At 47.9% G+C, this 25,122-nt stretch overlaps 2 protein-coding genes across 6 annotated transcripts in view; one reads left to right on the top strand and one right to left on the bottom strand.

Moving 5' to 3' along the window:
- Nucleotides 1-3,195, top strand: part of PDZD7 (PDZ domain containing 7) — a 50,839-nt gene extending 47,644 nt beyond the window's left edge. The window contains exon 15 of the mRNA XM_084846482.1: nucleotides 1,618-3,195. Within this exon, the coding sequence (XP_084702608.1) occupies nucleotides 1,618-1,764 (147 nt within the window). The 3' untranslated portion in view covers nucleotides 1,765-3,195. The remainder of the gene's footprint in view (nucleotides 1-1,617) is intronic.
- LZTS2 (leucine zipper tumor suppressor 2) overlaps nucleotides 1,179-25,122 on the bottom strand; it is a 75,997-nt gene continuing 52,053 nt past the window's right edge. For all 5 annotated transcript variants that reach the window (XM_084846484.1, XM_084846487.1, XM_084846486.1 and 2 more), the window contains 4 exons: nucleotides 13,299-13,709; nucleotides 10,885-11,475; nucleotides 8,209-8,478; nucleotides 1,179-7,498 (listed from right to left, as the gene is read on the bottom strand). In XM_084846484.1, coding sequence (XP_084702610.1) covers nucleotides 6,830-7,498; nucleotides 8,209-8,478; nucleotides 10,885-11,475; nucleotides 13,299-13,679 — 1,911 coding nt within the window. In that variant the 5' untranslated portion in view covers nucleotides 13,680-13,709 and the 3' untranslated portion in view covers nucleotides 1,179-6,829. The remainder of the gene's footprint in view (nucleotides 7,499-8,208; nucleotides 8,479-10,884; nucleotides 11,476-13,298; nucleotides 13,710-25,122) is intronic.

The raw sequence follows: 25,122 nt of genomic DNA, 5'->3' as shown, positions 1-25,122 counted from the left end.
AATCATAGAATAGTAGGGTTGGAAGGGGCCTACAAGGCTATGGAGATCCAGAAATTCTGGATTTTATGCTTCCACTTTAATGTAAAATATCAGGTCAGTGTTGGGGTGGTCATGGTTGGGCATCTGCCAAGGCCTCTGGAGCCCTTGGCCCTGGAGCCTCCTGGCCCTACTGCTGCTGCAGCTTCCCGTTCTCCTACTTTCTCCAAGCTAGTGAGCAGTCTGAGGGGCAAAGAGAAGAAGGTCCACACACATAGTCCTCTCTCTCTGGGAGGTGATTCATTTGGGCCCAAAGGGAGGGGCAAGCAAATGGACAGCAGCAAGGAAGAGGAAGCCTCATTCAGGGGAAAGGGCGCATGAAGGGCATCTTTTGCCCAAATGTCCTGCAACCCCTGGAACCAGCACTGGGAAATACAGAGTACGAAGGGGTCCAGGAAAGATGGAACTGCTTACACAAGTTATGCCTATGAAAGGTGGGCCTCTTCAGTGTAGATAAGAGTACCACTACAAGAGCTCAGAAACTTTGCTGTCCCTGTATGGCAGTCACGCTGCCATGGTTGTTGCCCTGCTACTTTTCCTCTGCTCCAAGGAAGGTCTAACTGGCAAAGCTTGGATCTAGCAAAGGTTGAGGAACACCTGCCATTAAAAAGCCAGCGTGCTCCAAAGGGTTCTGGGGCATTGCCTGGGGTGCTCATGCAATTCATGTGCAGCCTTCATCATGACCCCTTTGGATTGACAGCGTTCCCTAGAATGCATCTCTCTTTCTCTTGGGCTGCACATTGCAGGGGGAAATTGGTAGCCGCAGACAGTCCTTTTTTCAGGGAAGCTGGTCCTCCATTAATTAACTTTTCATTGAGGAATCTAACAAGCCTCTGACAAACGCCAGGGGTTTTCAGCACAGTTTGCAAACTACTGATCACAATTTAGAGGAACACATGTGTAAATGTGTATTTCCCCCAGTTGAAAGTAGGGCAACATTCTTCCTAAAATTACATCCTGCCTTTGTTGCCCTTTGCCATTCTTTGGTATTCATACATTTGCTGTTTAGGTGCAGCAGCTGCTGGTAGCTCCACCTCAGTCACAGGTTGCGGGACCTAAAAGAATGCCAATTCTTCTCTCTAATTAATAAGCAAATCACCACCACCCCATCCCCAAGACAATCAACTCCACAATTGCTTCATCTCTAAAGCTCACGCCATTAGGAAATACTATCAGACACTGTGTGGTCTTTGTCAGTAACAGAACCACTGAATCTCTGAGTACATCTCCAATAAACACCCAACACCAACACCTAGAGCAGCCTTCCCCAACCTGGTGCCCTCCAGATTATTTGGACTTCAACTCCTATCAGCCCTAGCCAACGTGGCCAATGGCCAGGAATGCTAAGAGCTGTCGTTCAAAACATCTAGAGGGCTCCAAGTTGGGGAAGGCTGACCTAGAGATCTGAAAAGGGTACAGCTGCTAACATTTAGCTGTGCTCTCTCTAATACTCTACCCATTTATTTACTTTGTTGTTGTCGTCCCATGCTACATCAGTGTAAAGTTGCTTGCTGTAAAATCATATACTTGGGATACCCGGGCCCAGCTTCCTAACTCCTCTTTTCCTTGGTCCTTTGCCAGGCTGGCTATGAGCTAGTTGCAGTGGAGGGAGAGAGCCTGCAGAATGTAACACACCAGCGAGCCGTGGACATAATCCGCCAGGCCTATCGCAACAAAGCCAAGGAGCCCATGGAGATTGTGGTAAAGGTGCCGAAGAAAACAAAGTAAATGCTGCAGACAAAGCAACTTGCCCTGAAGAACATGGCCGGTTCAGAAACTCAAAAGAGCTCCAGTGGCCTATTTGACGATACCAGTGAAGCGACCTGCTGGCTAGGTTAGTAAAATAACAAACACATTGCAACCTGGGGGCTTAATGGAGCAAGTCAGAGCTTCCGACTTCTAGGGAGGCCAGGCTAGAGCAGCACGAGGGAAGTGCAGGCAAATGTCCCTTGCATCAGGTGCTCTGTGTTCAGAATCCAGCAACGGATGCTAGTGATCAGCTAGCTGTAAGAGGCCAGCTGCTACCAAGGCCAGTTGCTTTGCAACTAACTTCCTGCTGGGGCGAGTAAGCATTACAGAAGGGAGGAAATGTTGTTTTTGACAGGTAAGACTTTGAATGACTGGAGTGGACATTTTTGGATGACAAGCCCAGCTCCAGTTAACAGGAATCCAAAGGAAGAACTATGAAGAGACATTTATGTATGTAGAGTTGGCACCTGGGTCAGCTTTAAACCAGCTTGGCCACTTTTTTGACATCTGGCTAACTCAGGTTCAGCACTCCACAGTGGCATGGTTTTAAACTCACATTTAAAGATATGGCTGCAGTGAGTCACAGAACTTCCTCTGAGATAAGAATCCAAAGTCCCACGAAGTCATAAATGCAGGAAACTGTCCTTAATGTTCTCACACCACTTTCTTCCATTGACCCTCTAATGATACATCCACAGTGCGCATGTAACAAATGGGCAGCAGTCCTAGGAGGTGACATACTGTAAAGCAAGCAGATGGTTGCCGTTTCATCCAGCCTCAGAGGTGCTTTGCAATGACGATGGTGATCCAAGCTGGTGGGGGACACAGCTTGAGAAAAAGGAAGGTCCTGCTCTCTGTGGCCATCTCTGAACTCGATGGGGAGGATCTGCAGCCTGGAGTCACCAGTATTCCACTGGCCACTTCCAAGCATACATCAGCTATCAAGGTTGGCTAAAGAAAAGGGATAGTCCTGTCCTCTTTTTGCCCCCGAGCTGAAGCTGCTATTTCAGACTGGAGATTATCCACTTCCCAAAGGACAGGTGAAAACCTTCCCCCTGGAGCCATTGCCAGGCATTTTACAAGATGCTGCCAAGGTGGCAGTGGCAATAGATGGTGCTTTTGGACCTGGTTTTTATATGGCAACAAGAGCAGGAGTGTGCAAGTGCAAAGCACCCCACATTCCGGAATGGGGACTGAGCCCCCGTCTCTGCCTCTCCTCATCCACCATCGAAACAATTCCACCTCCATCCCACAACCATCCTCGCCCTTCCGTACTTGACCTTCCACCCACCCATCAAACCACCATGTGGCTTCTCCTAAAAACAGAGACACGTCTCCTTTTTTTTAATTCACACTTTTCTTTTGGTTTGTACAAGAAATTTACACAGCTTGGAAAATATACAATTTCAGAAATAAAGAAAGAAAAAACAAAAAGAAAAACACATGGGCTAAAGGGGGGGAATAGAGAAGAGGGACAGGTTAGCAACAGTCACAGAAATGACATGCACCAAGCTTTTCCTTTGGTCTAGTGATGGGTTTCCCACCTACCCTCTCCCATAGGTACAGGCAGTAGGGCAAGAACAACTAGAGGTGGAAGTGTGGGGAGACTCTTCCTTTGGAATGCACAGAATCTCCTAAGCATGGAAGCTGTAAACTCCCCCTGCAGACAGTGCAAAGCTCCAGAGCTGGAACACACCCTCCCCAACACCTTGAGTCTGATCCTTTTTTGCATGCAGAAGAACAGGGGTTACTGAAGCTAAGGTTGGACCAGACTGGCAGAGAGCTGATGGCCTCTAATCTAGCAATGGGGAAGCTATTCCCAGAGTGTCCTAAGCAGGGTGCTGAGCTATGCTGGACTTTGGCTGCACCCTGGCTGCACTCCAGGAGAAGTTTCCCTGTTCAGAGTTTACACAGCCAGAGAGAATGGTCTAATGACTTTTAGCCAACTTGGCGTGGTGGGCACATCACGTTCTAGCTATACACAGTGGAACTGGGGGCGGGGGGAGTAAGAAAGCAAGGACGTCCAAGCCACGTGCACTGAGAAATCTGTTCTTACATTGGTTGGATCAAAAACTCATTTCTGTTCTGAGCCCCATTGTTCAAACAAACCTGATCCAGGCCCTTCAGCCTCTTGGTAACCACAGGAATATGCATTCCCTCCTATTTTGTGAGCCTGAAGAGAAGGGCCAACTCTCTCCAGCAGAGAGAGCTTTCGCCTTCGAGATACCTGGCTGCTTCATCTGACTCCTCTCCATCTGGAAATGGCTTTTCCGCACCCCAGAAGACAGACCTTTTTTGCTGGCCTTTTCTCTCCTAGGCACCCATTGCAGGGTAAAGGGAGGGACAGCAGCTAGAAAGCTCTTATTTAAAATATCTCACCTCTAATCACCTTCAGGAAGCTAGTGGGCACCACAGCCCTCTACTGAACAGGGAGAGACCCACACAGCAGGACCTCGAGGAGGGCACAAGTTTGTACCACCCTTCAGAAACAGAAATGCCTCCCTCTGAAGCGGAGCCCACCTGGAGAAAACTTCACTGGCCACTTGAAGTGGAAGGCAAGCAGGCAGGGAGTGCGCAGTAGGGCTGGACCAGGCACCTATTGGACATTCCCCACATCTCAAACCAGCCAAGAAGGCTGGCTCAAGCACAGATTAACAGGCAGCTTTTAAGGAGGTGGAACTGTGGAAAGGGCACTGGACAGAGCGACTCTGGTGTGCAATTCGGTGTTCAATTGCCCTTGAGCCAATCACAAAGGAAGTTGGCGAGTTGGGCACAGTGCCCGCCAAGGGGCTGGCTGGATTGAAAACAGAGACCTGATATTCAAAAGAGCCAGGATTCAGACTCAATCAGATTTGGTGCAGAGCAATGGGATGGAAGGGAACAGGGGCACCTGGAGAACACAGCTTCTGGGAACCATAAAGGGCCACTGTGCATCAGCCTACCCACATCATCTGTGGGAAATGGAAGCCAGTGCCCCCAGCCAGCAGGGTGTTCTGCCAGCCGGGCCTGAAGGAAAGCAACAGGGATGATCGTGATGAGGGTCCTACAGGTAGAGGGAAACTTAGCAGCATCGGGCTTCGCAGGCAGCTATGTGGCCTGCAGGATACAGATACGGCTGGGCGGAAGACCACATGCTAGAGGAGGGTGGGTGGTAGGAAATACAGGCCCAGGCAGCAAGGCCAAGGGAAAGGCACTCTCAAATTGGTGGGTTCCCAACCAAAAGCAGCAAAGGCGAGAAAGGGGAAGGGGAGGACATCCCAGATCCCCTTGCAGCAGGGAGTCCCCACGGGAGGGGGCAGAGGTGGGGCTGCCTGGCAAGAGCCCCAGCAGATGACTCAGCAACCTCAACAGGACGGGCAGGCTCTGGCAATCTCGGAAGGGCAGAGGCATCCCCAGCCTCCAGGAAACATCATTTGGGGACAACCTGGACATACAGGTGGAGCTCAAATGTCTGGGGAGGTCCTATAAAAACAGTAATTTTGGTATCGCAGAAATGGGAGTGGGGCAGAAATCCAGATGCCCCAAGGGTGCAGAGGCATTATCAACGAGCTGCCACTGATGGAAGCTCTTCAGGAAGTCGTGCAGGTCCCCTTAAGGTAAGAGCACATCAAAATGTACCCCACAGCCAACCCAGATGCCTGCATATGTTTGACTGTTTACAGAGCAATCCTATGCATGTCTACTCAGAAGCACACCCCATTGAGCGGAATGGGCCTTACTCCAAGGTAAGTGTGTCTAGGATTGCTCCTGTAGGCTTCTTGGCAGGACAGTGGGGGATGTTAGGTCCCTGCTTCGACAGCACAGGGGCACATCAAGCTTTCCTTAGAAGACTTAGCAATGTCTTCTCACAATGCTTTGGGTGAGGCTGGGCCAGGACTGCCTGTATTCTACAATTCCACACAAGCACAGAAAAAGCATAAAATTTGGGACCACAATTCAGCATCCTGAGATTTAGTCTTGGTCTGTTTATGATAGTTTCTTCCCCTTCTGGCTAAAAAATAAGCTCGGACAAAGTTAAGAGAGGGCCAAAGAAATCTTCCATCAGTCAAGGGGTGATGCTTTAGTACCCTACAAAGCTCTGTGCCCTTCAGGATTCTTGAAAGCCGTACTAATTATGCAAAGTGGGCACATATATGCAACGTTTGTTTCATTTGCCCAACTTTTAAGGGTTACAGGATTCAGCTTTTCTTGGCACTGAATTCTGATTGTGTGTGTGTGTGCCTTTAAAAAAGATGTGCTTAATGCAGAGTACACACAGCACAGGACTGGGCCAAAACGCCAGAGAAGAGCATCCTGTTTAAAAAAACAAAAGCTTCTCCAGCCAGCCTAAAAATAGGCAAAGCTAGTTCAACTAAGTGGATCAGCAGCTAATAGACTGTTAACACAGCGACCTCAGCCTAATTTCCAGCTAATGGTGCCTGAGGGCCAATTGGGTCGCTTCAAAAGGTAATGGAGGAGGAGAGCATGAACAGAAACTCCCCTTAGCCAGCCTGCTCATGGCGCATCCTCAGCCCACAGAGCAGAAGGCAAACACCCATTTTTCACAACTGCTGGCCTCTTGCACAAGGCTGAGTAGCACTGGGACCTGGAGGGGAACAGCATTCAAGAGCTGCTTCCCAAAGCAGGCAAAGCAAAAGTGGAAATAAAGGAAGGGTTTAGAGAGTGCAGCCTCTCCTTCCTCCAAGGCAGGTCTGAAAAGCACAGGCGGAAATCCTTAGCGAGTTCCTACACCCCTGGGGAGAAAGCACGAGATTCCCAGCTTCAGGCCCCAATCTAATCTCAATGGCAGTGAAATCTGTTGAGCTGGTGGGGGAGGGGTCCTCATATGGGACCCCTGGCCAGGTTAAGTGACAGAACAAGGGCTCCCCCCAGGATTCAGGGCTGTGCTTTACAGTAGGCAGCTGCCTCCACCCCTGGACCCAGGCTCTCTCCTCTTTCATCTCCTGAAGTCACATGGAGTCCCCAGTGAGCATGCTCCAATCTCAGCGGCCAGCATCTCTTTGTGGCAGTGTGGCCCGTTCACTAAGGCTTTCACCGAGCATGCTCAGATCTCAGTAGCGGCAATCTCCTCAAAGCAGATGCCTTCGCCCCCATGTATCTCATACTCGTCCATGTCTCGGGCCTCAAGCTCGAGGCTGAGGTGGCGCAGTTGACATTCCAAGTCACGATTGTGCCGGTACATCTGGATATAGTTATGCTGCAGCTGCTTCTGGTAGCGGATGACCCTGTCCTTTTCGCCCTGCCAAGTGATGCGCTCGGTGTGGAAAGCCTCCCGTTGCTCCTCGCCGTGGCGCCGCTCGCACAGCAGTTCCGTGCGCAGCCGTTCAGCCTGGGCCCGCAAGCCTTGCAGGGTATCTGCAGCCTGCCGTTGGGCTTTTGCCTCATCGCACTCGGCCAGCAGCGGGCAGACTTCCCCACTTGCACTGCGCAGTCCATCCAATTCACGTTCCAGCCGCCCCACCTTCTCGCGCAGCAGCTCTGCCTCGCTCTTGCGCCTGGCCAGCTCATTGGCACACACTTCTAGCTCCAATGCCTTGGTGCGGGCCACTTCCTGCAAGCCCAGTGCCTGCTCTTCGCTAGCCTGCATCTCGGCCCGTGCTTCCCTCAACTGGGCCCTTAGTAGCACCAGCTCATTGCCCCGCTGAGCCACCTCTGACTGGGACTCCTTCAGCTGCTGTTTTAGTAGCGAGATCTCACCTGACTTCTGGCACACCTGGAGGGAAAGAAACGGATGCATCAGTGGGCTGGGAAGATACCAGAAACATCCATCTCTAATTCAGCTCAGGTCAGACCCAGATTCTACATCAGGTTGCCTGCTTCTGTACTCCAGCTCAAGAGCAAAGAGGGACAGCTGAACTAGAGCCAGTGACATCACAACTCATAAGCACAATCAGGGACCCAGACAGAGGTGGACGAGGTTGAAAGGGGCATCCAAGAACCCAAGAACTTCTCCCTGACGTCTCCTCAAGTGATACCAGAACAGTGTCCAAAAGTGTGTGTGTTCTGAAGATTTGCAAGAGGCCTAAAAAAGGCTGGCAGAGATTATTTCCAAGACCCCATTGGAAAAACACACTTCAGCCCTCTAGATCAGCATTCCCCAACATGGTGTCCTCCAGATGTTTTGGACTTCAACTCCCATCGGTCCCAGCCAGCATGGCCAATGGTCAGGAATGATGAAAATTGAAGTCCCAAACATCTGGAGGGCTCCAGAATGGGGAAGGCTGCTCTAGATTGCCATCTAGTTGAGCCAGAAAAAGAAGATTCACAGCGGGGAGGGATTTTGTACACAGACAAAGGGCAGGTATAAGGCAGATTCGTCAATACTCTGAAGGGGAAAGGAGAAAGGGGGGATCTCCATGTGGCTTTCAAACCCCTGGGAGGGATGCCATGAAGCATGCCCCTCTTCCACTCTGCCTAGCTCACCTCCCACTTGGTCTCTTCCAACCGGGGCCCCAGCTCCGTGTGCTCTCGTTCGAAGGAGGCACAGCGTTTCTCCAGCAGCTCGCGCTCAGCCAGCAGCTGGGCAAAATCCTCCTGCAGCTTCTTCTTCTCCTGTTGCAACTGAAAGATCTGGAGCTGCAGCACCTGCTGGCTGCGCTGGGCTTTCTGCGCTGACTGCTGCAGCTTGGCACTGTAGCCCTGCCGCAGCTCTTCCATCTCCTCCTCGCAGCGCCTCTGCTTTTCCTCATACACCTGAAACAAAGGGGGTAGGGAGAGAAACAGCCCCTGTTGGGAACCAGGTGGGCTGAAGCCTGGTCTGCGATTGCCATTGTGCAGCTGGCTCCTGATGGGCATCCCGTCCCTGGGCAAACTGCGCCTGCATGAACATTCCCCCAGAGCAGCCTCCCACCACCTAGTGCCCTCCAGATGTCTCGGACTTCAGCTCCCAGCATCCTCCAGACAGCATGCTGGGAGTTGTAGTCCAACACATCCGGAGGGCTGCAGGTTGGGGAAGGCTGCCCCCGAGTGTTTGCCATAGATTTGTCCCTTCTGCCTTTTGGGGAGAGAAAAGGTATGGCCTTTTTCCCTGACTGCTATTTCATGCAAGAAAGCAGCTGGGAGGGCAACGACACTGTCCTGCAAACCTCGCGGGTTTCTGCTCTTCTTCCCAGGATTCCGCATCACAGAGTTTGGAGGAAGAGAAGGGCAGCAAACTGGCTGTCTGTGGAGAGGCTGGGCAGCGGATGCCAAAGCACAAAGGGGAGGCGAAGAGGTTATTTCTGAAAACATGTTGGGGATTGGGGAGATCACAGTTGGAAAATAGTGAGTAAGTGAGCAAAACAAACAAGAACTTGGAAAGGTGAAGAAAAAGGGCAACCCAAATTATCAAGGGGATGAAGCAACTTCCCTATAAGGAAAGGTTACAACATTTGGGGCTTTTTAGATTAGGGGGGAAAAGCAAGAAGGGGCTCGGTAGCGGTGTATAAAATTATGCATGGTCTGGAGAAAGTGGATAGGGAGAGGTTTTCTCCCTCATAATACTAGAACTGGATGTCATCTGATGAAGCTGAATAGTGGCAGATTCAAGAAAAGGAAAAGGAAGGACTTCTTCACACAGCACATACTTAAACTCTGGAATTGGCTTCCATGGGATGTGGTGATGGCCACCAACTTGGACAGCTTTAAAAGGGGATTAGACACGGAGGATGAGGTTATCAATGGCTACTAGTCACAATGGTGATATACTACTTCCAGTATCTGAGGCAGTACGCCTCTGTATACCAGCTGCTGGGCAACACAAACAGGAGAAGGCTATTGTGCTCAAGTCTTGCTTGTGGGATTTCCCAAAGGCGGCTGGCTTGGCCACTGTGAAAACAATATGCTAGACTAGAAGGGCCTCTCCAAGAGTCCTTTGGTCTGATCCCCCAGGGCTCTTCTTATGTTCCAAGAGCAGTAATGGACTTATTAGTCGGGGATACAACCATACAGAATCTGCTACACTGGATCTTGGCATGAAGATTCCAATAATAGTAACTTGTGGCTAACTAAAATTATTACTAGAGCATCTAAACTCGAACAAAAGTGTAAGCTAGGTTCCAGGAATAGGTTATTTTCTTGAGGAAACCACAAGTTGACAGACTGGAAACATTTGTATGATGACGACAGATGCAACAATGCTCTTTTGTTAGCTTAATGTAATCTGTAATGATTACTTGTTTGTATATAAGACAGCAGGAAAGGGAAGCAGCGAGAGAAGCAGCTGTGGAACTTGCGAGAGCTAGACCATGGAAATTTCCAAGAATGGAATGGCCAACCTCAACACGGAGAACAAAACTATGCTGCTGCTAGGGCTACAGCTCCCAATGTGTCAGACTACTCAACATCGACAACACACAGACCGACTTGGGATAGGCAGTCCACCCATTTCTGCACTGAAGACACACGTGCAGGCGGGGGGGGGAGATACTGCACTGAGCCTTCATCGGTCCAACAGGAGCTCAGATTTGTTGGATATTATTGGATATAAAGCTTCTACCCTACACCAGCTGCCGCATCAAAGCTACCTAGTGAAACTGTCCTGGGGATGTTGGAGGAATCTGTCGGGGGGGGGGGGTGGAGCTCATAGAGCTTTCATCAGCTCAGCCCCCTGGACTTCAGCTTGCTTTCCTGTAAGTTGGCCTGACTCGATCTGCATCGAGTTGGGCCAGTTTGGGGATGGGGGGGGGTAAATAGCAATTTGCTGTGCAAATTATGGCAGCAAGATGCTTAATTTGTGTGAATTTTGGTTACAATCTGCATGAATCTTGGCCATAATCTGCACAAATTTCAGCCGTAATTTGTGGAAATCACGCAAAATGCGGCTGCAATTTGTGCAAATTGCTATTTATGCACAACAACAAAACCTGAAAAGGTTCCTGGATTTTGGGAAGCTGAGGTGGGAGTGCCACGGAAATCCAGCTATCCCAAAAAAGGGTCAGTTTTCCCAGCGATGGACATCCCTGTCCCAAGCACCAATGAGGGCAGCCCTACAGTAGAAGCAGTCTTAAAACAAAGCTAAACCAAAAAAAATCTCCCCTCATGAGAAACACAGTTGCTTGCCCTGCTCTATCAAACCTGCCTGCATTCGGGGGAGCGCATGGACACCCCCTTGTTGCTTACCTGGCATATGGCCACCTCATTCTCATCCAAGCTCTCTCTCAGATGCTGAAGCTCAGCCTCACGCTCCCGCAGCTTCTCCTCAAGCTCATGAACAAGGAGGGCTTCCTCAGCACCACTGTGCACCGGGGAGCGCCCACCACAGGAGCCGCTGTCGGAAGAATGGTGCCCGCGGCCACTCAGGGAGCCCGTGCTCTTACTCGACGACGACCGCCCGCTGTCCGAGTTCGACGGGCCGGTGAGACCCCGGGAACTGCTGCTCCCGTGGCTGTCGAGGTTGATGTGGCCCATGGAGATGCTGACTGGCTCCATCTGCTGGCTGCAGCCGGTACTGTATGTGGGCAGGCTTGAGAGGGAGTTGCGCCCAGAGTCTGACATCGTTCCCGAACGGGAGCTGGTGCGACAGCTCAGGGAGTTGTGCTTCTCAGTGCTGCCTGCGGGGGCACCACCAAAGAGCTGGGCGATGCTGGCTTGGCTCTCAGAGAGCACCGAGGTACCCGGTCGCAGTGCCAAGTGGCTCTGCAGCGGGGGGTTGCGGTTCTTGGGCAGGACTGGCTTGAAGGCTGTCGGGCGTATTAGCGTCTTCTCCATATTCTGGAAAAGAATGCAAAGGCAAAGGACTGAAAGAGCAGGGCTCGACGCTGGAAGGACAACCAACAGACAGGAAGCCCTCTCCTCTTATCACCCCTTGGCCTAGAGGTGAGCTACCTTTTTTCTGTTGAGGGCCGCATGCCCTCGAGGGTGAACTTCCAGGGGCTGCATGTCAGTGGTGCACAGGGCCAGAGCCAAAGTGGATGGGTCACCCCTTTTCTCTCTCTTCCTGCCACCCACTTCTCTCTCCCCCTCTTCTCTCCTGCCCATCGGGCTGCCAGAGAAGGGCCAGACCGCTCTTGCCAGAGGTCTGAACAGACTGCATGCAGAGGGCCGCATGAAATTAGGGTGCAGGTTGCCCGCCCTGCCTTTGGCAGACACAGTCCCTACTTTTCACAGATAAGGAAATGGGGGCTTGCTTATCCTTAATCAGGCTTAGAGGGGCTCTTTTGGATGTTCAGTTGGGAACTAAGCTCCTCCCTCTTTCTCCGCTGTCACAACACTTTCCCAGGCAAGGAAGAACCCTGTGATGCTATTACGGCTGGTCCTTCATAGCTAACAGAGACAAAGACAACCAGGAGCATCCTTTAGTTGGGGAGACTGAGTGGGAGAGCCTCCCACAGTTTTACCTTAGCACAGTGGAGCAGTGGAGGCTGGTGGCTCCAATGCTAGCGGGACGGTGAATCTGCTCCAGATTTCAGTCAGAACTCCTTGGATAGCTTCTTTAGAGTTCTGACTATAACCTGGAGCGGATTCACCATTCCTCTGACATCGGAGCTGCCAGCTTCTACTGCCTTAGCATACAATTTGTGGTAGGAGGAGAGGGAGATGTACTTATTTTGAGAAGGCAAACTGCCTGCTTTCAGTGTGCAATTTCAGTACAGAGCCGAAATTTCTCAGAAGAGAATTTTCTGATTTTTTTTAAAGGTTTCTTTTTTGAGCTCCTCCTAAATCGTTAGAGAATTTTTGTCCTCCCCTGGAAAATATTAAGCAAAATCAGATCCCTGATTTCCAGGTGGAGAATTTCCAGTGCAACTGTGGATCCAGTTTTAATATTGTTTAATACTATCTTAATATTTTTTGAAGGAAACAATGTTCTTGGCCCCTGCTCCTTCCTGTCCTCCTCCTTTAGCCCATGCCTCCCTCATCCGCTAATATGAACTAACAAGGCAGCTTAATTCAATGTTAAGTGAGCAGAAAATTTCTCTGGAGAAAGTTGTCCCCACCCAAATTGTTGGAGAATTTCACCACCCTTGGCCCAAGAACATCCAGTGAAATCCCTCCCCCTATTTCTCCCCCTATAAACAGCATGGAGAATTTTGTGAGGCCGTTTTCGCTCAGCCCTAAATTCAATCAATGGTAGGTTTGGGAAAGAGTTGAGCAATGGAAACTAGTAAGCAACTAAGTGAATATTCATTGTCTAGATCAGGGGTTGAGCACCTCAAGCCCGGGGGCCAAATCTAGCCCTCCAGGGTTTCCCAGATGGCCACACCTCTCCCTCTGGCCCCATCCCTTTTTCTCCAGCCACCAATCATTTGGTTGTTCCTTGGCTTCAGTGCCATTTTTTCCCCATTCTAAAAGCTGGGAATGAGTCTCCTAAGGCTTAGTTACCGGGAAGAAGCGCTTTACAGTTATAACAACGGGGGCAAGGGGAGACGTGGATTTTGGCCCGGTCCCTTTTGTCTTTGGCCCACCCACTGCTGGAACGCATCCCCTGAGAGCTTTCCCAAAATGGAATTCAGTCTTTGGCCTGAAAGAGGTTCAATGCCCCGGTCTAGATGGACACACAGCCCAGCTTGTTCGGCCCAAGCACAACTTTTTCTTACCTTCTCAAGTTTCCCCGAGACAGGCACCAACTTTGGTGGTGGTCCACGGATGGTGCCAACCCGGGGCCTGTCATCCTGCAGATCCTCTGCGTCACTGCAGGGGCTGATGGGAGATACAGCTTCAGCCCAGTCCTCGTCGCTTGCATAAGCATAGCTGTTCTTCTTGGCAGGATGCCCATGGCACAGGGCCTCTTGGGAGCCAGCTCCACCGGGCAGGCGGAAAGGGCCGAACTCAGTTGTGGTCTTATGACAAGGGCGGCCTGAGATGAGGCTGCTGACGCTGCCCATGGCAGCAGGGGAGGAGCAGGCACTGTTGTGGAGCTGGGCAGCCCCTTCAGAGGCAGATTCAATGGAGACAGGCAGAGTCTGCACTATGGCCATGATGGTCACCGTAGAGGCTCTGCAGATGGTCTGGAAGAGAGAAAGGATGGCAACTGAGAACAGAAGTTGGAGATCTGAAGGTAACCCACAAGGCTTTGTGTTGGGGCTACCTTTATGAACGGATGCAAGTTAGCATTCCAGCAAACTTGGATTAAGCTGCTAAGTTCTGTTAGACATGTTAAACTATTTGAGACGGTTCTTTTAAACTGTGGTATTGTTTATTTTGTTGAAAGACTGGAAAAGTGGGTACCCATATTTTTCAGTTAATGAATTCATACAAACTGCGACAGAAACCAGGAGCCTCACTTTGCTTGTCCAGTTTTCTCTACGATATTATTGCCATTGTTATTTCTAAAACACTTTATTTTATTGATATTTCATTGATGAAATAGTACTATAGAAACAACAGGGAAAACAGGTGGCCATCTAAGCTAGCTGAAAAAGCCTGATCCACAAAACATTTTGGTTGCGACGCCTTTAATAGATGGACCTGCTAAACTTATTTCTGTAACCTTGTAAACTAGAAATTTGCTTCTTCGAAAAAAAGGACAAGAAGTATTCTTGACATGACAGTTCTCATGCAAACTGCAGTAGTCATAAAACTTCTCTCTCTCTCTCTCTCTCTCTCTCTCATATGCACCCCCCCACACACACACACTTAGCAGACACCAGCTTGTCTAATGCCCACCCCAAGATTAATCCCCCCTCATGTCTATTAAACAGTACATGCCATATACACATACATATTTTCACTGTCTAGTCTTTAAAAACATGGCATCAGCAGAGCAGGAAGGGAAGGATAAAATACATATTTTCAGAGACCCACACAGGGGCCCTCTTGTAGTTGGAGAAAAGTGGAGCACCAAGTCAACAGGGCCCAGTCAGGCCCACCTACAAAAGACAGCACAAGCAGCCTCTGACTCAAGTTCCAATTGCCAGAGCTGGCCTCTTTTGAGATAGGACAAGCCTGGCCTCGGACTGACAATGCTGGCCACTGAGCACACAAAGTCCACAAGCTCCCAACTCCATATTCTGACAGGCCAGAGGTCAGTCTGTTACACATTGCTAAATGGTGCAGATGAACAAAGGCAGCTTAGGAGAAAAAGAGAAGCCTCAGCGGCATGGACTAAGAATCAAAACAGAAAATAGGCCAAGGAGTAGAGAGCTTGTGTTTCACATTTTCACAATGGAAAAGCTCAACGAGTCTCTCTCTCAACAAGGAATTACAGCTATTCAGAGAATCCCAGTCCAAAAGCAAAATTGCATCCTCCAGTTAACAGGGCCAAGCAATGAGATTTAAGCTTAAAGAGGGCTTCCCAAAAACCTGAGAGGGGAGATCTGCTTGTAAAATGAGACCAGAGCCTGTCTCATATTTGTGGTGGTGGTGGATGTTTTGTTCCCTGGAATCCATCAGTCCAGGCAGACTCACTAAACAAGGCAGCAGGAACATGGACTGTGATGTTTACACATCCCCACATGCCTCTCATCCCTCTCAATGGCGACATGGAGGGTGCGTTTGCATGGAGAACTTAACCTAATTTTACTGGGGTGTTTTCTGCTGGGAATACTTCCCAAAGTACTTCATTATTAGCAAGCCATATATACTCCTGATATCCATTTAACAGCACAGCTACTGATGCGGGCGGAAGCCAAAATGTTTAGCTTAAATACATGTTTGAATACTCTGTTGTTAGTCTTTCTATCTTTCATTATATATATGAAGTAGGAACCAGGAGAATCCATATTCCAAGGCAGATATTCATGCTTAGGGTACACTCTCAAGATACCCCTACCACCCCCATAGAAAAGAGGGCAACTCCCCAGAATTCAGCAAGTGCAGAGAGAAAGTAAAATTCAGAACTAATTCTGAAAGGAGCTTGCGAGTGTGCAGAAGTGATCAGAGTACTCGGAAAAGACTACAGGGAACCACTCCTGATGCAGGCGGCTTTTTTATATTACGGCAGTGGCTTAAATGCCACTTTCATTTAAAGGGCCTCTTAGACTGTTTTCACAGAATCTCAAAGACCGATAAGGGAACTTCAGGGGATTAGGGAGCCCCAACTCTTGCCAGGCTTCTTTCGGGGTTATACCATCCCAGACTTTATTTCAGAGGTGCAATATGCCACTTGTTTAGGGCAACTGCCCATGACCCTTTAAGCCAGGAGGGTCAGCTGGGATGTCCTCTGTTCCCTCTGGGAATGGATATCCTAGCTGCCCCTCCTGGCTTTAAAGAGCCAGGACAGGCAGCTCAGATAATGATTTGCACATTTCCATGAAAACTCTAGATCTATTGCCCAATTGCGTTTGCAAGGTGAGTTCTTTTGCATGCATCTGCAGTTGAAGTCCGGTACTCAAAAGCGGCGCAGCATACCACAGCCCTGATAATGCTGTGCGGAAAGGAACTACTGGGCTGTTTTTGATATATGGTGCTTCTGTTAATCCCTCCCAGAATGTCACTTGCCCCTCCTGCAAGAGCATCACACTGTTTATTCATGTTCTGCTTAGGAGGCGCTCTAACCATTCAGGGAGCCCCCGGATACTGGGCTGGAGAGGGGTGGGGAGCAGAAGGATTGCAGGAGGTTATTTCTCTGCCATGCCACCAACAGAGAAGAGTAGTGGGGGAGGGAGGCCCAAGGAGGAACACCTCCCCACTCCTGCCGAGCCTGTTTCCCTCTCCCTTGGCTGCTGTCCACAGAGCAGATTTCCTTTTTATAACCTGCCCTCTGTGCTTTAAATAGAAAGCGCCTGTGTCTCCCGCTCCTGCCAGCAGTTCAGGATCACGGAGTGGAACTAACTCGCATTTATTCCAGTCCTAGGCACTAGACCAGCCCCTACTCAGCTTCCATCTTGAGCAGTACAGGATGGCATGAGCACAGCAAAAACAGCAGAAGGGAAAATTCTGATAAACCTGGATCTGCAATGGGGCTAGTGGGGGGCAGGGGGGCAAAGTGATGGACATCTGTGGCCTCAAAGGGAATCCCTTGGCCTTGCTTCTCTTTCTTTCTGAAAACATTTGCCTCTTGCACCAACCCTTTTCTGCCCTCTGGTGAAAGATGGGCTCCCCGATACTCCTCTGGGTGAAAGGGATTTACACTTAACTGCACTGTTTTCTGAGATCATCAAAGTGAGAGGGACTCTTCCTTTGCTCAAGAATTTAGAGGGGGTTGACGAGAATAGTCCCCAGGTTGGGACTCCCAAGTTACTGTCTGCAAATTCAGACATATAAATCAGAAATACATAAACTCATGACAACCATGGGGGGCAGGCAGGAGGAGTGGAGTAACATCCACTCAAGCATTCCTGATACAGCAACACATCTAAAATGGGGGGGGGGGATAAACCACTCAGCAAACACTGTCATAGCTTTGGTACTGCACATTTATTGGACCCGGAAAGAAGGACGGAAGGAAGGAAGGAAGGAAGGAAGGAAGGAAGGAAGGAAGCCAGCCAGCCAGCCAGCCAGCCAGCCAGAAGGTTCTGTTGATTGACAAGCAAAACAAAAAAAAAGTGCCACACATTGATGAGCAGAAAGGAAAAGGGTACAGGGTTCAGCATGGCAGAAGATAGGGATACAGGCATGGGAGGAGCAAAGGGCAGGAGATAAATAAAGGCACAAGTGTTAGCTTTTAGGCAGGCCAGGTCAGAGCTATCTTCTGCTGCGTTCCACATGGCAAGATTTTCAAACAAGCCAAGCAGCCTGGAATTTTTTTTTTTAAATGCTATTCAAAGTTCCCACACCAGTTGCACTTTGGCTCTTTAGTCTGGCTGAAGCTCCAGTACCACTGTGATTTAACTTATTCACAAGGAATTTCACATGACTGAGGATCTGTTTGCCTTGCGGTGGGCGGGGGGGGGATGTTCACAGAATAAACCACATTGACACCATAACAAGAGAAAGGCCATCATTATCAGATTTTCTGAGGAAGCAAAGATTATTTCCAGTATGCACCACTCAAAGAGTACTTCCTCACAACCTGTATTTCCCGTGATTGTAAAAGGCGTAAGGCTGTACCATGAGACGCTCCTCTGCTCCCAAACCCCACATTCCAGATCAAAACTTTAATAGTTAGTGTGAATACGAATTAGATCATTTTAGACTGGGGCGTTCAGAGAATGTGGATGTTTTGGCAAGAGGGCAGTGCAAGAGCAAAGGCATGGAAAACAGAGGTCAGAAAAAATGTAAGTTATGTTCCTCAACATTTTTCCATAACAAGCAAGGCTGGAAATCTGCTCCTTAAAAGAAAAAGGGGGGGGAGGGGGAGAGTTCTGACCAAAAACAAAAGAAAAACCAAGAACAAATCTGAAATAAAGCAGTTGCTTTAGGTGGGGTTACTTTAGTTTTTGTGAGGCCAGAAAGAGAAGTCCCTGAGAACAAGGTCCTGAATTTTGAAAATTCAAACACAAGAGCTAGAATGAGACCAAAAACAACCTAAAACAGACTTGATATTGGCCGGTGCCCCTGCACCAAATGGGAAATTATATCAGTGAAAAAACTGCAGCCAGAAACTTTTCTTTTTTTTGCTAGGAGGTTAACTCACGGTGGTTTCAATCTAAATTGTTCCCAACTGCATGTGTGTAGGATTGCAGTGCTAGACACTTACCTTGTAATCCTGTGCATGCTCACTTGGGAGTAAGCCTCATTCAATTTAGTGGGGCTTACTTCCAAGCAAAAAGGCATACTATTGGGCTGTTACCTCCGCTGCTATTAACCACCACATAGCTTTGCAAGCCACATGAGAGGGGCCAGGGTACTAAAATCTGAAGAATAACACACCGACAGGAAGCCCACAGCTGTTTGCTCCTGACAGGGTGTGGCCAACATCTTCTCATGTTGTAGCACACATATGCACCCTCCCTGCAATTTCTACTCAAACAGGGTTCTATTGGGAGGTTGGGAGGAAGTAATATCGAAGCACCTAGGACTTTATTTGATGATGGTGTAACACCAGTGGTTAGGGACAGTATGTAGGTGTGACTTGCAGCAAATGGTCAAGGGAGATTCTTCTACACTCTTGTTCCCTAGAGCTCTGCCTTTCCCATGATTGATGCCCCAAATATATGTTCACTGTACAAAGCAGCCCTAAATATCTAGTATCTGTCTCCTCTATATAGAACTGGCAGAAAAGGGTTGTAGAGAATCAGTAAAACCATGAAGTAAAACTTTTACAGGTAGAGAGGGTTATGTAAATGTGTAAATAATAGTGTTTGCTGTGAGATTAGGTCATGCAGTATATAAATAGTTAAGGGTCCGAAGTAAAAAATTTGACTTCTTGCCTCTAGCCTACATTAAAAGATACACTGCATGTGTGGCTTACAGGTGGCATACTGCCAAGAAACAGCAAAGCTGATATAACTGCTATGAAAACAGAACAGCCTTGAGGAGGTTTACAGTTATGTCATTTTGACAGTAGAAGTCCACTGCTTTCATATTGGACAGTGGAAGCAAAAATGGGGTGGGGGGAGATCAGGCACTAATAGAACTGCTTCTTGACCTGTCTCTACCCATCGGCTCTTAAGTATAGGCCAAAGGGCCGTAACAGTACTAGAGGATAAGATGTGATTGGATAGAGTGGCCTGGCTGTAGGGAGTAAAAGGCTAGGCATGGTCCTGTCAGGGCTGGTCTGAAGTTGGGAGTGCTGGGGTCAAGAAGAGAGTTGGGAATAAGAACCAAAGAGGAAACCAATGCTCTAAAGTCAGATGGGACAACAGTGTGGCTGAAAGCAGTAGGTGTCCAAAGGAAGAAAGCAGAAGAAGGGCAACAGAACTGAAATCACAGAAGGCAGAAGCTGAACAGGTCTGCAGAGAAAGGAAGACTTCTGAAGCAGTCCTACAAGGGAGCAGAAGCCAGATATGTCAGCTTCAAACACTTGAACTTGGGAAGCTGTGCGTCTTCAGGGAGCACCAACTGAAAGATCTCTTCGATTTTGTATCTTTACCACTCGGGCCCTAACCAGAAGGAAGACTTCAGACTTAAACCTTGAGACAATCTGTGAGTGCTAAGCGGAGAGACATTAGAATAAGGGCAATTAGATAATACGATTAGTTAGGGAAATGCACTAACTGAGGGACACTGATACTTTCTTAAAGATACAGTAGCAATTTTAAGCAAGCACTAAAGAACACCTTCTAGGTTTAATATTCAGCCGCCCAAGTAATTTATCTTGTAAATAAGTTTTCAATGAATACTATTAAATTTGGTTCAACTTTAAGATAGATCTCCTGGTCTGTCTCATTCCTATAGCCTAACCCAGTTACTGAATGAAGGAAATAAGAGATTATACCATGAATAGTTGGTGGTAGCAGAAAACGAGGGACAAGGTAGGCAGGTACATGACAGCTTTTTTAGAACTATAAATTTCACACAGTGACAGTACAGTGAGATCTTCCATAGAAGGTGGATTATATCTTTTATATTTGAGAGCCGTTAGGGAGATTGGTCATCCCAGCCCTTCACAGCTTGGTGGATATTGCAATGGGATCATAAGTAGATCCACAACAAGGGCATTATCCCAAACTCTCCACTCCAGTTAAAGGAATGCAGTCAAGAATTGCCCCTACTCTCAAGGACAGTGCTGGTCAAGTAACAGGAGGCGATGCTTTGGCAAGGTTCAGAGGACAGCAGAATCTGGGTCAGTAGGGAAATGATTTACAGATGTTAACTGTCCCAAGAATCTTACCTTTCAATTTAAAATAAGTGGCTGACTTGGGGTGATTCTAGATGGAGAGCTCCTAGTACTACCAAAAAGCGTTGTGTAGCTATTCAGTCTTTCCCACCTTAATGGAATTTGTGGTAAGAAAAAAGTTGAAAGAAACAGTGAGAAAGCACAGGAGGGTTACAAATGGGAGATGACATAGTCTGGATCCCCTGTGAAATTCTGTTGGTTGCCCAGAAAAATCCTGAAGGCCTAAAAGTCACATGACTCTTAGAACTCAGAAGGCAAATAAAAGAAAATGTAAACTTGATTAGAATTTTGCATTTAAGCTTTTCTAAGTTCATCTTGTAACTGAGAGGCTGGCAAGTAGTTCTGAAGATCTGGGGTTCTTCATCAGGCCCATTGATGTGAGTCCTGCTTTCCTACACCACAGAGCTAATGTCATGGTTCCGACCTCAGGATAGTTCTAGAAATGCAGATTCACGCAAAAGACATCAAATAATGCATAAGAAGCATGGACTGAGAAGGCTCTCTGCATGCCAAATGGGATTTAGCAGTTCAGAAGGATGAGAGAGGCTGCACATGGAAGGCTAATTAAAAGTAACTAGGATGATGGGAAGGAGAGGCAGAAGGAAGCAGTTTTCTGTTCTCTTCCACATCCATTCACTCACACAGTGTATGAAAAGTGCTTTTTTAGGAGCAAAGCACTGACATGGAGCAGGATGGCATAGCAGAGAAGTCTGTTAAAGTCACAGCTCAGCTCACTGAAGCTTGGACGTGCAGAATCCAACCACTGTCATTCTCAGTTTCTCTAATCTAAAGGTTGAGAGCACAAATTCAGGTATAGTTAATTCAAATTATTTTCCCTTAGTAACTCTATCATGTTTACAGAAGTGCTAGAAGGGTATATTGTTATTTCCATCCTGCCAACACATGTTGATGGCACATAAAACTTCTACACGGCATTAGGGATTGAGATAACTGAGTGGTTGGTATTCCAGATTAATACAAATAGGTGAATTTGCATACATGCCATGGAGAGGGGCCTCGGCTCAGTGGTAGAACATCTGCTCTGCATGCAGAAAGTCCCAGGTTCAATCCCTGGCATCTCCAGTTAAGACCTTAGAGAGCTGCTGCCAATCAGTGTAGACAACACTGGGTTAAAAGGACAGAATCCTGTGCTTTAGTATCTGACACACAATCCCTATTGCGGAACAGAATCTCCTGTTTGCTAAAAGCATGCTTTGAAAGGGTGGAAAGCCACAACCTTTTTTAGCCTGATTGTGGGTAAATCCCACTGGAGGAAGCAGCTCAACCCCAATCCAGATGGCATAAATAATAAGACAGCCAATACTTAAGCTGCAGGGTCTATAGCACCAGAGTCAGAATTCCCAAGTGCCCACAGAAAATTGTTCAGGGCAGATGGGGAGTGAATGGCCTGGACGAATGACCACAGAAACACCATTTTCACTCACTGCAGAGAGCACCAAGATCACACTGATGTCCTTTCTAGTTAGTGTAGGGTTCCCATTCATGGAGAAGGGATTCTTCACTTCCTACTTCAAGTTGTTGCCTGTAGTTGGCAAAGACTATTTTTAAAAAGCTGCCTGATTTTAACTAAAAAGTGGCTGCATGGTAGTGTTAGCTGTATTCAGTGTTAGTTACAATTCATGACTGGAAGCTACTCAAGAGAGAAAGCGATTTTGAGTCATGAAGTAACCCACAGAACCTGCAGCAGTGTAGACAATGAGCTAGCCATAAAGTTCATATCAGAGATGACATAATAGCCATTGGCTGTCTGCTCCAGCACAGCCCCAAAAACTAGAGGATGTTCCATGGATGTAAATTGCATAAACTTCAACAGTGGCCAAAGAATATAAATTATCACTGAACAGGCTTGTGGAACACACCACCACCACCACCACCAGAAATAGTTGAAATAGGGCATTCAGTGTTTAACACAATTCTAAGAAGGACTGTAGATTGGCCCAGATAATCAAAGTTATCCAGATCAAAGAATCAATGTCTTCTGCTTGATAGCTAAGGCCAAACTCCTAGACATGGGAATTGAGCCACTTTTGTGTAACCTGCAAAATACTGACTGCCATTTTGAGATCTTAAGCTTTCCACTTCAGAAAGCTTAGCCTTCATGGCTGAGAGAAGATAGAAAGCATAAAAGTGTTTTCTTAATAGCTCACAAGAGCAGAATAAAAGAATCCACCTAACATGGTTTTTTAAGCTCCACACAGGACTGGAGAGAACAAATCATTCTGAACATGTGGTTTTTCCCACTCATTCCAGCTAACTGAAAACTGCCAGGGAAGGGCTATAGCTTAGTGGCAGTGGCCATATTTTACATGCAGAAGGTCTCAGATTTAACCCCTGGCATCTCCAGCAACAGGATCTTTGGTTGCAGGACATGTGTTTCAGACTTTGGAGAGCTACTACAGCCACAGTAAACAATTTGGGCTAGATGGAAGAACAGTTTGACAATAAGACAACTTCCTGTGTTCATATACTGCTGGCAACAAGGGATTTGTTTAAAATAATTGTTTCTATCATTCAAATGACAAACAAAGCATCAGACTAAACTAGACATGCACATATTTAATAAACACATGCTTGCCCAATTTTCCTATAACAGCGGAGGGTAACCTCTGGCCCATGGGCATTTTACAGCCCATGAGGCTTCCACATCTGGCCTGCCAAGGCCTGGCTGAGACTATTCCCCCTCCCTGAAGGCCCACTCCTCAGTCCCACAGTTGGGAACCACTGCCACAAGGCACTTGAATATAAAATATAGTCTTCACAGTCCCACTTTATAGGTCCTACAAAGTGGGACTGGGGAGTCTGCTTGGTTTATCAAAGTGAGTTCCCAGGGTAGGACAGCAAAAGCCACCCCTTCCCTGCCTTACTTTGCCACACCTAGCTGCTTTAAGCTGTTTTCTCCCATTTGGCTCCTTGGAGCTAGGCTAGGGAAAAACAGTATAAACTACCTCAGTATGGTAATGTAACGCCCTGAAGGGGTAGGTTTCATTTCCCTCCCCCAGGGCCTTTTTAATATAAAAAATAGACCACATCCCACCACTTTATAGGCATCTAGTTTGGCCCACAAAATCAGAGAGTGACGCATGTTGAGAACCCACAGTTAGCATCAGAAAAGTTCCCTCCATTTATAGAAAGCAGGCAACAATCTGCTCTTTGTTGATCCTTTTCTGCATCACCAGAGGATGCTGAACTGCTGCTTCCATAAACTTTCAACAGAGGTGTCTTACAGACAGAACTCTTTCAATCTTGGTGCAGACTAAAAAATGCTGAGTTTATGCAACATGCTGTATAGATTTACACTTTGGCATAGGTTTGTGAAAACGCATTTCCATATTGAATCCGGATCAATGTAAATTGAGGATTTCAACTAGCTGGTTGCCTCTAAAACATTTCAAGAACTGAGTTTTCTAGCTTCAGTCCCAACATGGTTTTATGTCTACCAACTATGTCTTTAAGTCCTCTGCTTCAAGACTTCTTCAAAATGTGTCCTGCCCTGCTGCTCAACAATACAGCACAAATTTCACAGCAGCGCAATATATCACACTGCTCTGGTCTGCAGTTTGGTTCCTCCCCTTTACGGCCACTGCCTCCATCACCAGATAGTAGGCTAGAGCGACCACTGGCATGAATCCAGACTATGGTTACTTATCACATACTCCCGACTGTTACTGTTGCATCATTACCCACCCTTCCAAGCAGTGGAAGGAGGCACGTCACATAGCATGTCATAATGAGCCCAGCAGACCTGGGTGTTCATATATGAATAACACTTAAAAAAAATAACATAATAGCCAGGTTATTACACTGCCTGTTACACACTATGGCCCAGTTCAGTTGTAACACCGAACCACAGTTTGATGATGATTTAGCTTCTTAATTGTTCTCACTACGTTAACACTTGGGGAAAGCAATCCTATGGCCCCTAGACAGCATCGATGGGGGAGCGGGAGAATAGGATAGTTCGGATTCTTGGATCCGAGGTCAGAGTCAGTGCTCCAACCTCAGCTCCAGGAGTCTGAGCTCCCCTCCCTCTCTCAGCTGGTATGGAGAGAACTGCTCTGGCTGCCTCTCCAAGGTCACAAAAGCAAACTTGGAGGGAACATAAAGGGGGCATTCCCATGGGTGGGGAGGAGGGGACTGGGGAGGCCAGCTTACGAGGAATCCTCCGGCCTCCCCAGCCTCCTTCCCTCTCCCTCCCTGACACCTCAGCTAGACAGGCAAAAAAGCCCATCTACCAGAAATGGAGAGCGGACCTTTGCCTCCACATTCCTCCCACTCTGCATAGGATGCCTGTCAGCCTCCAAGTTCAGAGGCTGACGGGCATCATGATAGAACTGCACCTCCAAGAATACAGTCAATAATTTACTGGTCTAATCCCAGCTTTAGGTTTCATTACAAGGGACTATAACTCAAACTGCACAGAGTTTGAACAGAGCCCAAAGCTATGCCAAAGACACTATCCCCATCTTAGCCTATTAATATTATTGTTCATTTATTTGCATTATTTAAAGGCCTCCCTTTAACAAGTTCTCTGGGCAGCCTAACACTTGCCAACACAACACAGACACACTCAAGGATCAGCTACACCAGCAGTGGGTAGGCAGTAGACTGGGATCTACTGGTAGATGTCTGGGTGAGTTGTAGTAGATCAGCAAGTGTGTCTAGCCCCCAAACTGTTTAACAACAGCAACAACTAAAACAACCCAGCCAGCACCACCTCATTAAGCTGCTGAAATGAAGTA

This window comes from Heloderma suspectum, chromosome 3 (genome assembly GCF_057233095.1).
Source record: "Heloderma suspectum isolate Gila_16-S chromosome 3, 16-S_ref, whole genome shotgun sequence".
Lineage (NCBI taxonomy): Eukaryota > Metazoa > Chordata > Lepidosauria > Squamata > Helodermatidae > Heloderma > Heloderma suspectum.
This window is presented reverse-complemented; position numbering and strand designations above follow the sequence as displayed.